This window comes from Diabrotica virgifera, chromosome 9, assembly GCF_917563875.1.
Source record: "Diabrotica virgifera virgifera chromosome 9, PGI_DIABVI_V3a".
Classification (NCBI taxonomy): Eukaryota; Metazoa; Arthropoda; class Insecta; order Coleoptera; family Chrysomelidae; genus Diabrotica; species Diabrotica virgifera.
In genome coordinates this window covers 194,203,595-194,218,135 of record NC_065451.1, presented here as the reverse complement: position 1 = coordinate 194,218,135, position 14,541 = coordinate 194,203,595, and the positions used below count along the sequence as shown (strand labels likewise).

The window sequence follows — 14,541 nt, the reverse complement described above, 5'->3', positions numbered from 1 at the left end:
ACTCCATTCTATCCACAAAAGCCATTTTCAACAAGGTGGAAGGAGCAACAAGCGAAGTAGGGCTGAGGATTAATGAAGAGAAGACGAAATATATGTGTATAAATAGAACGACATGAAGAGACAGGATAGGACAAAATGCAAAATGTAACGGTCAACACCTTCAATTTCGAAAGAGTACAACGTTTTAAGTATCTGGGGGCCGTAATCACAGCTGATAACGATGTTACTGAAGACATAAAAGACAGAATCCAATCAGCAAATCGCTGTCTATTCGCACTGGATAAGCTTAAAAAATCAAAAAATCTTACAAGAAGTTCCAAGATCAAAATCTATAAATCCATCGTCAGACCTGTACTAACATATGGTTGCGAAACGTGGACCATGACCAAATCCAACGAAGAAATTCTCAGACGTTTTGAACGAAAAATACACAAAACAGTATAGGATCAGAACCAACTTCGAATTAAAAGAACTCTACAATTACACCGATATTGTCCAAGAAATTAAATCACAGCTACCAAGATGGGCAGGCCACGTGCACAGATTCATAACGAGATACTTGTAATACTAGTATGGAAGGAGTTTCCTACAGGCAAAAGACCACCCAGAATGCGATGGAGAGATAACATCCCAGCAGATCTCCGAAAAATAAACATCCCACTTGATCCTAGGTTGATGAAAGACCGAACAAATTGGAAGAAAGTTGTACAGTCAGCCAGGACCCACCCAGGGTTGTAGCCAGTGGCGTAGCTGACAGGCTCGCAGGGCCCGCAAGGCGGGGGGGGGGCGACGTTAGGAGGGGCCCCTTAAAGCCTTCAAGCTTAACACATTTACCGCCACATTAAAAATTTTTGTTTGTGCCTTCAGGCTCCACGTTGACAATCTCAATGTTAATGTTAATAATATTTAACTCACTGAGCGCCTGGGCCAAACAAGCCGTGAGTTAAATACAACTCACGTGGCGTTCAATGTGTTAATACTTCTACTTTCTTTAAATTGGGGACCAAAACATATTTTCATAATAAGCATCAAAATAGGGAATTTGGAAGGAAATAATGAAGCGGGTAATTGACGTAACTCTTTTCGTGGCAATTTAGCGTTTCGTACTTTCGTGGACATGTTGGTAGTTTAGATGAAAGTGAATCCTAAAAAGGTAATTTTTTGTTGGTGGTTTTTTTACTAGCTAAATATGATCCTGTTTTAGCTAAATTAATCGATAAAAACAATAACTTAAAAAAAATAACTTGAGCCTCCAAATACAAAATGAAGTTATAAATTTGCTGGCCCAAGAAACTAAAAACAAATTGATTAATTTAATTAAAAAAAATTGTTTTTATTCAATAATTCTTGATACCACTCGAGATATTTCGAAACACGATCGGCTTACTTTTATTTTCCGATATGTAACTTGCGATGAAAATAATTTATCTTCTAAAGCAGAAGTTGTTGAAAGTTTTCTGGGGATTTATTCGCATGTTAGACCAAAGTGCAGAAGGTCTTGTAAATGAAATTTTAAAATTTATATAATCAAAGCACCTTTCCTTACACAACTGCAGAGAAAAGGGGTATGATGTGGCAAGGGTTATGAGTGGTGTATAACTGAGCGTACAAAGGCGTATAACTGAGCTTCCTATGTTCATTGTGCATCGCATAATCTAAACCTAGTGTTGAATAATGCCGTTGTAGGCCGGTCTAGTTAGACTCAAAAATAGGAATGAGGCTACAATAATTACCATCAAGCTGAAAATTGGCAGGATTGTTTAAAATACCATCATAAATGAAATCTAAAAAGTCCTCATAAATCCGACCCCTGCTAAAAAATTTACGCGGGGTCAAAGGTTACCAAAAATGGTTTTTAGCGATTTTCAGCGAAACGGTAAGTTTTATCGTAAAATTAGCTCTAACAAAAAATGTAGATTAGATAATTATCTATAAAAAATATCTTAATAGTTTTTTTCCTAAGAGGCACTGTTTTTGAGATACAACGATTCAAAGAGTTGAAAGACTTCTAATCGTCATAATATATGTATTAGTACACCAGGTATATACATCACTGAAGCTGTAATACAAGTAAACATAATATTCTACGGTCAACTTAACTTATATTACACATAATAATATAAGATTATAAATATGATAATGTTTCTACTATACAGCTTGCGGTCTACCGAGGGATGCAATCCATAAGCTGTATTATATTACAGTGCCAACAAAAAAATCTTTACAAAGTGAATGTAACGCGAAAATAATAAGAATTATTTGAATGTTACGGCTTAATCCCAACAAAAATACACAACAAAATACAACAAATGACAAAGTATTAACTTATAATAATTCTTTTTATTTATGCGCGTTAGTTCAATTTGCAAAGATGGTTTTGTCGGAATAAACACGTTCGTCAGCTAATCTAATCACCCTACCTATTCTCTTCTCCGAAGGGTTTGAACATAAATAATGAGAGACAACTTTCTAGGCAAAATGTTTATTGCTCAGTACTAACAAATACTTATGCAAATTACACCGTAATTTTCCTGGGTGGCGAAATCCTTCAGGTAGATGACACCCTCGAGGTATTAATTAGTCTTGAGTACTACTCCGGAGTGAAAATACGTGTTAAACCTATATTTTTTTTATCGTGTATTTCGTGTTATTTTCATTGTTATAACAAAAATGTCAGAATATTGTTTTATTTGCGCGTATTATTTGACGTAATGATAATTGAAACAGCCATAGAGCAATTCAATTTAACAAATACAACTATTGTTGTAGGTGAAGATGTAGACTTGCTCGTATTACTCACTGGTAGAACTCCAATCGAAAAAACTATCTTTTTTTAAAATCTGGAAAAGCTCAACACCAATCGGAAATATATTCATCGAAAAGTTTATCTACTTTTCCAAAATGTCAAAATCATATACTATTTTTACACGCAATAACTGGCTGTGATACGACATCTGCATTTTTTAAGAGGGATAAAACGACTGTTTTTAAAATGTTTGAAAAACGAGATTTACTTGAATGTGCTGAAGTTTTTAAAAAAACTAATTCAACTCCACAAGAAGTTATTTCCAACGGAATTAGCTTTCTTCTCTCTATGTATGGAGCGCCTAAGAAAACTACGTGCTTAGATAAGTTTCGATATGCATGTTTTTTTAAAAGTACTCGAAACAAAAAACAAGTGCAGTTATCTTGTCTTCCTCCAACCTCAGCGGCTGCTCATCAACAACTTTTTCGGGTATATTACCAAGTTCAAGTGTGGCTTGGTTATCAGCTAGATCCAAAAGACTGGGGATGGAAATAAGTCGACAGTTCATTAGAACCAATTGAAACTTTACTCCCCCTGCGCCGGAAAAACTCCTGAACACAATTTTTTGCAACTGTAAAAAGGGATGTAGCGCTAAATGTGGTTGCAAAAAAGTTGGACTGTTTTGTTCGGTAGCATGCACTAATTGTCAAAACCGGTCGTGCTCCAATGTTGAATCACCAACAATTGAGGATTCATTTGATTCTATCGAGGAGCCATGCGATGTGTCATTATTGGGACAATTTACTTGCACCTAGGATGAACAAGAAGAAGAAGAAGAAGAACTAGAAGATGAAGAAGAGGAAGAAGAACAATGAGAAGAAGAACAAGGGAAGCAGAAGTATTAAAAAATTATGAACCAGTTTGATAAATTTCCCTTTTTTTTTAATTTATACCGCTTTATATAAGTTTAATCATTTTTAACCCTTGCCAATATCAATTATTAAATAGCTTTAAATTAAACAGAATCATAACAGATCTGTGGAATAGGCCTACTAGGGAAACCACGTTAAAAAAACGCGATAAGTACACTACCTCAAAGGTGGTGTGGAAACGTGTGCGCATATTATGACGATTACCACTTTTTGAATCGTTATATCTCAAAAACGGTGGCTCCCAGGAAAAAAAGTAATAAGGCATTTTTTATAGATAATTATCTAATCTACATTTTTTGTTAGCACTAATTTTACCATAAAACTTACCGTTTCGCTGAAAATCGCTAAAAACCATATTTGGTGACCTTTGACCCCGCGTAAATTTTTTAGCAGGGGTCGGATTTATGAGGACTTTTTAGATTTCATTTATGATGGTATTTTTAACAATCCTGCCAATTTTCAGCTTGATGGTAATTTTTGTAGCCTCGGATGCGTAAGTTGACCGGAGTATTGTTGGTGTACAGGAGTTGTTTTTTTAGGATATAATTAAACAGATTATGTTTTTTTAGTGCAAGTATTAAAAGATAGGATGTACTATGTACTATTATAACTTTGGATCCATCGCGCTTACCAACACAAGGTTATGTGAAACCCGGTGGTCATCCAGACATGATGCTGTTATGGCTTTGCGTCGAGCTTTCCGACAAGTAACGAAATCTTTAACGAAAATTTCATTGTTCTCTAAAAAACGATGAAAAATTACAAGTGAATGCATTATTAGAGCATATGAATAATTTTGAATTTGTCGATAACATTACTATTCAATCTAAAATACTTAACTTTATTAATCTAACATCAACACTTTTGCAATCTGAAAGGGCAGAGGTAACGGTCGCCCTTCAACTTTTTGAAAAAACTCGTGATAATCTTCTAGAAATGAGAAATTCGATTTCCGAAACTTTAGCAAAAGCAGCAGGAATAGCAGAATAGTGGGGTATTACACCGAAATTTAAAAATAAACGGATAAAATGTATAAAAAAAATTTACCATGAGCTCAGCTGTGACGAAAAAATAACTTTTAGCAAAAAAAGTTTTGTAGTTAATGTTTTCAATGTAAATTTAGATATAATATTGCAACAACTTACTAATAGGTTTGTCGGATTAAAATACATGTCCATGGTTTTCATGTCTATTCATAAACTAATAAAGACTTATTAAAGAAAGGCCAACTATTGTCATTTACACATATTTTAGTAATTATACTGTTATTAGTTGTCGTTATGTTTATCATACGGGGCCCACAAAAACTGTCGCGGGGGGGCCCCGCAATTTTCAGCTACGCCACTGGTTGTAGCGCTAGGTAATGATGATGAATTACCCCTTAAATTTTGTCATACTTATTTACTAACACCCTGTATAAACCTAGTACTTTTTATTAATATTTTAAGATGACCGACATAATCCGAACGTTTCGTGCACAAGAGCCTTCATATGACCTTCTTTACTTAAAAAAGTCGGGTAAATGATACACTTTGAAAATATAACAAGGCATAATATTATACTTACTACACATGCTTATTAAAGTAAGTTTAAACGTTTTTACCAATTATCCGATAGCGAAAGAAAAAGAAATTCATCGGGTTCAAGTTGAGAAGTAATTGTTTTCTTTTCCGGTAGGATTGCTTTTCAAGTTCACTGTCACGGTATTTCTTCTTCGCAAATTAAGCTGAACTAGTATAAAAAGTAACTGGATATACCGTCAATTTCACTACTCGACGCACGTCACTTTAAATATTTTAATTCGTGGTTTAGTTGTTATTTCTTCGTTCTTCGTTGATGTTATTAGTACTCTCTGCATCAATAGTACAAGTTATACAGTTTTTCAAAAGTTAAAAGTAACAGTTTTGGTTACAACTTGATCTCACGCAAAATCTATTTAGTTTAATTTTGTAAATAAAAATAATCAAAAATTCCACCTTAATGTTGGAAAGCTAAAAAACCTCGTTAGTTTCGTATCTATGCTTATAACCAAAAGAGTCCTCAAACAACATAATATGAACAAAACAAAATCCATATTAGTCCATGTGGTGAGACCGCTCCCGTCTGGAAAAATTTCTGATTCGGTTTCTTTGTAGATTCCTATTCAAAAATGTCTCCTTTAAACAAATCTGAAGGGTACCAGGTGGATTTTTTGGGCAGAAATTGTTTAAACAATTTTTTTAAACAAATACAAAAGATCACTTTTTTTGCTCCGCAACATATATTTTTAAGTTTTGAGTCTCATTCTAAACAAGAAAGGTATCTTGTAAATTTTCTCAAAAATTGATAGTTTTCGAGTTATGTATAGGTGATTTAAAATCTGAAAAATGCGAAAATACGCATTTTAGAGGCTTAAAAACTCATATTTAAATTAGTATTTTTAAGGTTGCCAGATACTTAAATTGAAGTTTAAACATTCAGCTTCAAGATTCTGAAGAGTGATTGGGTCTCACCTTAATTTAAACCTTTTGTATTAATCGTTAAATATGCATGTCCATCCGATTTTTTTGTCGGTGCGTTTTTTGCGTTTTTTGACATTTTTCTGATTTTAAATCGCTTATAACTTTAAAACTATTAACTTTTGAGAAAAATGTCAAGAAACTTATTTTATTTAGAATATATCAAAAATCTAGAAAAAATATTTTTCCGAGGAAAATAGGAGATTTTTGAAATAGAGCCCGCCGCACCGGCAAAAAAATCGGGTAACACGCATACTTAACAATTAAAAAACAACGGTATAAATTAAGATTATGACACGATCACTCTTCAGAATCTTGAAGCTGAATGTTTAATCTTCAATTTAAGTATCTTGCAACATCAAAAATACTAATTTGAATATGAGTTTTCAAGTCTCGAAAATGCGTATTTTCGCATTTTTCAGATTTTAAATCGCCTATAACTCGAAAACTATCAATTTTTAAGAAAAATTACAAGATACCTTTCCTGTTTAGAATGACCGAAAAAACCTAAAAATATATGTTACGGAGCAAAAAAGTGATCTTTAGTATTTGTTTAAAAAAATTATTGTTTAAACAATTTCTGCCCAAAAATTCCGCCAGGCACCCTTCAGATTTGTTGAAAGGGGACATTTTTAAATAGGAATCCACAAAGAAACCGAATCAGAAATTTTTTCAGACGGGAGCGGTCTCACCACATGGACTGTATTCCATAATGCCGCGAGAACTATTAAGAGCAATAGGGAAAAAATGGATAACAGATTTCATATGGACAAAAACACAGAAGAGGAAGTGCTTAAAAGCTACAAGACTGAACAATGACAGTGATAAAGAGGCACATAAAGTGCTGAACGCTCAAATAAAATGACTCTGCAAAAGGGATAAGAACACACATTTTAACAAAATTTGCAAGGAAATACATAGAAGGGCAAAAACCAAAACTGAGATCAGAAACATGTTTAAAAAACAAACAAAGCAGATAACACGTTGCTTTACACCAAACCACTTTGCTATCAAAGATGATAACGGAACTATTCTCACTTCTAAAACAGATATTTTACACAGATGGAAAGAATATTGTGGACGATTGATAATGGAGGAGAGCACAGACTCCGCATCACAACAACAAGATACCAGTTTTGGGACGGAACCTGACGTACTCAAAAATGAAGTTGAAGCAGCAATTATGATGCAAAAATTTCATAAAGCTGCTGGTCCAGATTACATAGCTATTGAATCGATTTGGGCCCTAGATGATGTAGAAGTGGATATAATACATTAAATTTCTCGAAGAGTGTGGGAGACAGGTAGGCGCGGATATAGGGGGGGGTCAACGGGTCCATGGACCCCCCTATTGTATTTAGTCTATAAGTATTTTTTTATTATTTATTATTTTTTTCTGTTAACTCTAAACTTTAAGCCATCAGTACAACACTAAATTACACGACAACCGCTTCCAAAGAATTGAAAGAAGCCATAAAATCTAATAAAACACCCTTCTCTGAAAAATAATCTGTAGGCGCATTTGTTTGGGTACCGGTGGAACCATAAACAACGGAAATATTTTTCTCAATTCAAAAAATAACAAAAATGATATTTTAAAATGCAAATACATTACACTGGGTATAAACCTTATCTCATGAAAAGTCACGTTTCAAATTTGCGATACAATAAAGATATAAAAATTTGTATTTTACCAGATAATCCACGCGTACCTACCCATTGACGGTAGAAAGGTAGAAAGGCAAAGAACGACCAGTGAGATTAATAGTCGTGAATTGTCTATCAATCCTTTTGCTACCGTAGGTATCTGGCATTATACAGGGTGTCCCGAAAAGAATGGTCATAAATTATACCACACATTCTGGGGTCAAAAATAGTTCGATTGAACCTAACTTACCTTAGTACAAATGTGCTCACAAAAAAAGTTACAGCCCTTTGAAGTTACAAAATGAAAATCGATTTTTTTCAATATATCGAAAACTATTAGAGATTTTTTATTGAAAATGGACATGTATAATTCTTATGTCAGGAACATCTTAAAACAAAATTATATTGAAATTTGTCCACCCCATAAAAAATTTATGGGGATTTTGTTCCATTAAACCCCCCCCAAACTTTTGTGTACGTTCCAATTAATTCATTATTGTGGTACCATTAGTTAAACACAACGTTTTTAAAACTTTTTTGCCTCTTAGTATTTTTTCGATAAGCCAGTTTTTATTGAGATGCGGCTTCTTTTTCAATATATTTACGTAAAAATTTTATGGGGGTTTTGTTCCTTTAAACCCCCCTAATGTTTGTGTACGTTCCAATTAAACTATTATTGTGGTACAATTAGTTAAACACAGTGTTTTTAAAACTTTTGTCTCTTAGTCTTTTGTTCATAAGTCACCTTTTATCGAGATGTAGCTTCTTTTTCAAAATATACCTAAAAATGTAAATTATAAATAAATTTTCAGATTATTAACAGGTCTCTATAACCGTACTTAACCATATACAAATATGTGGTGGATTCGACAAATATTCAAAATATCTCGATAAACACTGGCTTATCGAAAAAGTACTAAGAGGCAAAAAAGTTTTAAAAATAATGTGTTTAACTAATAGCGCCACAATAATAATTTAATTGGAACGTACACAAAAGTTTGGGGGGGTTTAAGGGAACAAAACCCCCATAAAATTTGTATGGGGTGCACAAATTTTACTTAATTTTTTTTAAAGATATTACTGTCGTAAAAATGCCACATGTCAATTTTCAATAAAAAATCTCTGAGAGTTTTCGATATATGAAAAAAAATCGATTTTCATTTTGTAACTTCAAAGGGCTGTAACTTTTTTTGTGTGCACTATTGTATATAGGTAAGTGAGATTCAATCAACCTATTTTTGACCCCAGAATCTGTGGTATAATTTATGACCAATCTTTTCGGGACACCCTGTATAGTGTATTTTATCCTTAGAGTAAGTGTGACTAGTATGGCTCAATCTGGAAAATATATAATATTTATTTGAGGTAAGTCTGCCCCCCCCTATTATGTATTTCTAGATCCGCGCCTGGAGACAGCTAAAAGACCTGAAAATTGGACAAAATCACTATATTTATATTCCCATACATAAAAAGGGAGCGCAATATTTATGTAATAACTATTGCACAATTACTCTAATGGCGCACGGCAGTAAGATAATTTTACACATAATTCTAGAGTGAATAAAGCCCTTTTTAGTTAGTCAAATTGCGCAGGAATAAGCAGTAAGCAGGTTTCGTCACAGGACGTGGTGCTAGAGAACAAATTTTAAACGTACCTATCACAACTTATAGAAAAATCGAGAGTTCAAAAGCGCAACATGTTTACAACAGATTATAGTAAAGTTTTAGATCTAGTCAACAGGAGTAACGTGGCAGGTTTTATCTGAAATGGGAGTCCTGAATCATTTGATACTGATAATTAAAAGCCTATACAATAATAATTATGCCAGAGTAATTGGAGAACCAACCGGAAGTTTCAGGGTCACTAAGGGATGAGGCAAGGTTGCATACCAAGCCCAATTCTCTTCAACGGTATGGTGAATGGATATTGCGGAAAGCTACTGAGGACTGGAACGGTGGTGTCACTATCGGCGGGAAGATTTGCAACTCGAGATATGCAGATGATACAACCATACTCGTTAGTTCCGAGATTGAACTGATTCCCCTGCTACAACGAATTGAAGAAGTAAGCTTAACAATGAATCTTATAATAAACAGAGACAGAACGAGAATCATGATAATTGACAGAGCTAACAACAATCAAAAGCATTTAACGATGATAAACGATATCGCTGTTGTAGATAAATTTGTGTATCTGGGCTCTTTAATAAGTAAAAAGGCGAACAATACTGAAGAAATAAAGCACCGGCCAGTAATTGCAAAAAGCTCTGTAGCAAAATTAACAAAATTTGGAAAGCCATGATAAACGATATAACAGAAAGTAATGCTTGAAGATAAAATATAGAATATTTTTGTTTGTGAAGCATACGAAATAAGTCGATGATAACTCGGAAATTGAAATTTACTAAACGAAACACCAAGTCATTTACTGTCACTTGCTGTTGCGTTTAGTAAATTTTAATTTCCGACTTATCATCGACTTATTTCGTATGCTTTAAATGATGACGGACGGGTAAAGATTCCCGGACTCAACTGTACATTTAAAATGATTTACAACATAATAATTACATTTTTTAACTATACTGAAAAGTATTTACAAAACAAAATTTAAAAATTTACCTGCAAAAATAACACACTGGTCCTAAGGTACAATTTTCTGACAAAGCAACAAGCAGATCTGATTCTCTATGCGCTATACTCTTACATGGTGGCAAAGCGAAGACATCACCACCAAAATCTTCTTCGCATTCGTCTACATTATCAGCGTCAGTATCACTGAAGCTGCTACAAGTAGATCCCAAAGAATGAGCTCTCTTTTCTTCGCAATTTTCGACTGCATCTTCGTTGAATCCTGCTCCGAGATACCTCAACCAGAACAAGGAAGATCTGGTTTCGAGAGCATGGAGCCATTGGGATAAGATGTCGACTGATTCAGTTTTGTCTAATTTTCCATGTTTTGCTAACACTATAGCTTTACTGGTCATATTGCTTACATGGAATGTTTCATGTTGGATTATAAACTACTCTTTGATAAGGTTGGTTTAGTCGTAATTTTTGTCTGTAATAGAAATTATTATTTTGTTTTTTTTTATCATAAATATAGTGAAGTGGGTATTTGAGCCATCATTGCAAGTATGTTCCTAATTAAAAGGTATAATTCTCTATTTATACTTCAGGTTTAAACTATAAGAAACTATTAATAGTATATTAAGTATGGAGAATGGTAAGGGTTTTATACCGATCGAAGACAATTGTTTGGAGGAGGAGCGGAGCGACGACTTTAATTATTGTCTGAGATCGGTTACCCTTAACGTTCGACATGCTTATAACGTTTTTTGCACGATTGATACCATTATAAATGATAAAATTAAACATTTTCGTCATATTGACTAGTTTCATTCATTTTATCAAGATAGATACTTTGGTTGTTAGGTAGTAACTAGGGTGCATAACAACAATGGAGAATTGAGTTTTTATTTAGTTGTCAATAATTTTAAGTACAATTTTGATTATTATAAATTAAAATATGAGCGAAAGTGATAATACTACTAATGCATGCGATTCTGCAGGAGTTTCTGTTAGAAGTGAAACCACAGCCCAAACAAGTGGGATTTCATTAAATAATTTAACAAATTGTACCATAAGTTTCAATATTAATAAATAATTCGTTAGTTTTCTTTATTCTTTCAAAAAATAAATTAAAATTAAGTGATTTTTTAACTCGACGGTAAGTGAATTACTTACCGTCGAGTTGGAGTACTTACCGTCGAGTTGGATTACTTACCGTCGAGTTGCTAGTAAATGTCACCTACTGACGTAAAATCTGTCACGGTAAACAGTCAAAAATGATCAATCGTGCAAAAAAATTATTGTAGAAACTGTTATAGAAGGTTCATAAATATATGTAGTGCGGTAGTGCCTTCATTATCCTAATATGCTCTTAAAAATTATGGTAAAATAATAAAATTATCCACCCTTATAAATACTGTAATGTTAAATATTTGTAAGTGATCGTAGGTGACAACCGACTTAAATCCTAATGAAATACTGGATATCTAATCCGGAAACTGTTATAGAAGGTTTATAAATATATGTAGTGCGGTAGTGCCTTCATTATCCTAATATGCTCTTAAAAATTATGGTAAAATAATAAAATTATCCACCCTTATAAATACTGTAATGTTAAATATTTGTAAGTGATCGTAGGTGACAACCGACTTAAATCCTAATGAAATACTGGATATCTAATCCGGAAAACATCCGAAGAGGCAGAAGATATAGTAGAAGAAACATACCACCTGATACATGAAACCATCTCTAACGTTCCTAAGAGAGAACCAATGATGATAATAGAAGATTGGAATGCAAAAACGCTGGACGGAAGGGCCGCCCGAGAACTTTATCGTACCGATCTATTATCGTTATCGTACTAGATACTGGCATTCTATAAAAATAACAAAGTTACCTACTCGTTATTTTAATATTTTAGAAACACCTTGTATACTTGAAAATATTTTATGGTTCTAGGCATCATTAATTCCTGCATTTGAGAAAATGTTCGGGAACACACTATAGATTATTGCATAAATCAATAGAATATTAGTCATACTTTCATTTCAAATTAGTTCATTTTTCTGAGAAATTAATAGTTTACAATATTTGCATTTTACTGCATCGATTTTAATGAAATTTTTTGAGTAGCCCAAAGCCCAATCTCCTAATTCAAAGTCTATCCTAGATACTATATACTATGGCGCTTTTATCATGGGGGCGGTTCCCACCACTTCTCGGGGATAGAACATTTTAATTTTCGAATTGCATGGAGCAAAAAGAAGAATTTTAAGAAAATTTAAAAATGCGCTCTATAATTTGATCTTATTTTTTTCACCCGTCCAACTTTTTGAAAGTAGAAATAACACTTTATTAAGAGGTATTGCAAAAGAAAAACAATGCATTTAAATTCTGGTGGATGAGGGGTTAAATGTATGTACTTCTCATTTTTCCTTAAAGTACATTAGTCATATATTTTTTTGCACCATATCTCGCTAAGTTTGAATGTAACCGACATTTAACGGTGCTCGTTTTAAAGGCCTTTTCAAACACTACAAAAGCATGAGCACTTTGAGCATGCACCAAAAAACAAACTCTTTTTGCCTACCATATCTCTGTTTGTATTATAAATAGAAAATTTACGAAGGAACGAATCTTTTTGTTACTTATAATCTAAAAAAATTTTTATATAGTGTTTTTAGTTTGATGCATAGTTTTTAAGGTATTCACAAAAAACCGTCCGAAAACGTGTCATTTTTAAATGAAAATGGCCAATTTTAAACTACGCATAACTCAAAAAGTATTGAGTTCTCAAAAAAAAGTATAGATCAGTTTCTGCTTAAAAATAGGTTCTCTAGCCACTTCCATGCTTATTTTCACCCACAAATTTTCCACCCCCTTGAAAGGGTGGGAATTGGCCCAAGATAAAACCGCCCTAGTATATAGGGTAGATTTTGTTTCTTGAGCTATTCCCTACTTACTGTGAAAATATCAAGTATATCGATGTAGTAGGATGGAATTCGGAGCCAAATACCCTCATTGACTGCCCTATAATAATGTTCTGCTATGATCGCGTGAGAGAGGACACACACAAGATTCTAGCAAAATTTCTATTTTCTGTAACTTTTCGAGTTTTTTAGCTACAGCAACGGCTTTTATGTCATTGGAAAGGTAATTTTATATTCTTTCAAAATATGTAAAAATATACGTATCTAAAAAATTAAGATTTTTTTTCATTTCCGGTTCAACCGGAAGCCATATTGTAGGTAAAATTTATTGTGCTAATCGATAATAAAGTACTATATATGTATGCTAAATTTTAAATTTTAGTTTCTATTACAGAGGAAGTTACAGGGACTCGAATATTTTTTTTATAAAAAATTCAAAACTTCCCTTCTATGAGGAGTTAAGAAATCTGACTAACGTTATTCAATTTACCGATAGGATATAAAAAATATATCAAAAAATAAACAAATTCCTTGGAGCCATTTTTGAGAAAATCTAGCTCAAAGTTATGTCAAATTTTGACCCCTTAAATATAGGCAACCCATAACTTTTTCTGAAAAACGATAATATTCTTCTTATAGCCCCCATCTTTAGGCTATATAAATGTTTTTTCAAATTAAATTTATCTTAAACAAATTTTAAGATTTGTAAGGAAATGTATCGGGTGGGCGGTCGGCCATGCTGGCCGCCATTTTAGATTTGGAAATGTCAAATTCCGTATTTATATTTACCTATCGATGAGCTAACTTTAAGTTAAATTTCATTCGCTTCGGTCAAAATTTGCAAAAATGGGCCCCAAATAACCCCCCTATTTCGGCCCCCCTTTTGAGAGGTTTTTTTTAAAAGCTTAGTTTCTCGACAAAATTCTCTTAAACTTACTCATACCGAATTTCATCGAAATCGGTCCAGTAGTTTTTGCTGGGTGGTGGCGACATACGTACGTACGTATTTACATACGTACGTACGTACATACTTCCGACATGTTTTTTTTATTTGCTTTTTAGACTCAGGGGGACTCAAAACGTCGAAAAAAAGTGAAATCTGAAAAAATTCTTTTTGCACGATCCTATAACTTTATCTATTATACTCATACTACGTATGTAGTACGATAAAGTAAAATAGGTAAAACGGAACCATTATTTGAAAGGAACGATAGGTGAGC

At 33.3% G+C, this 14,541-nt stretch overlaps 1 protein-coding gene across 6 annotated transcripts in view; it reads right to left on the bottom strand.

Annotated features, from left to right (window-relative positions):
* Nucleotides 1–14,541, bottom strand: part of LOC114335223 (FH1/FH2 domain-containing protein 3) — an 843,862-nt gene that overhangs the window by 132,493 nt on the left and 696,828 nt on the right. Inside the window, exon 2 of one of the 6 annotated variants that reach the window (XM_050661659.1) lies at nucleotides 10,443–10,881. The exons of the other annotated variants lie outside the window; for them this stretch is intronic. Coding sequence (XP_050517616.1) covers nucleotides 10,443–10,807 — 365 coding nt within the window. The 5' untranslated portion in view covers nucleotides 10,808–10,881. The remainder of the gene's footprint in view (nucleotides 1–10,442; nucleotides 10,882–14,541) is intronic. 6 annotated transcript variants of the gene reach the window in all.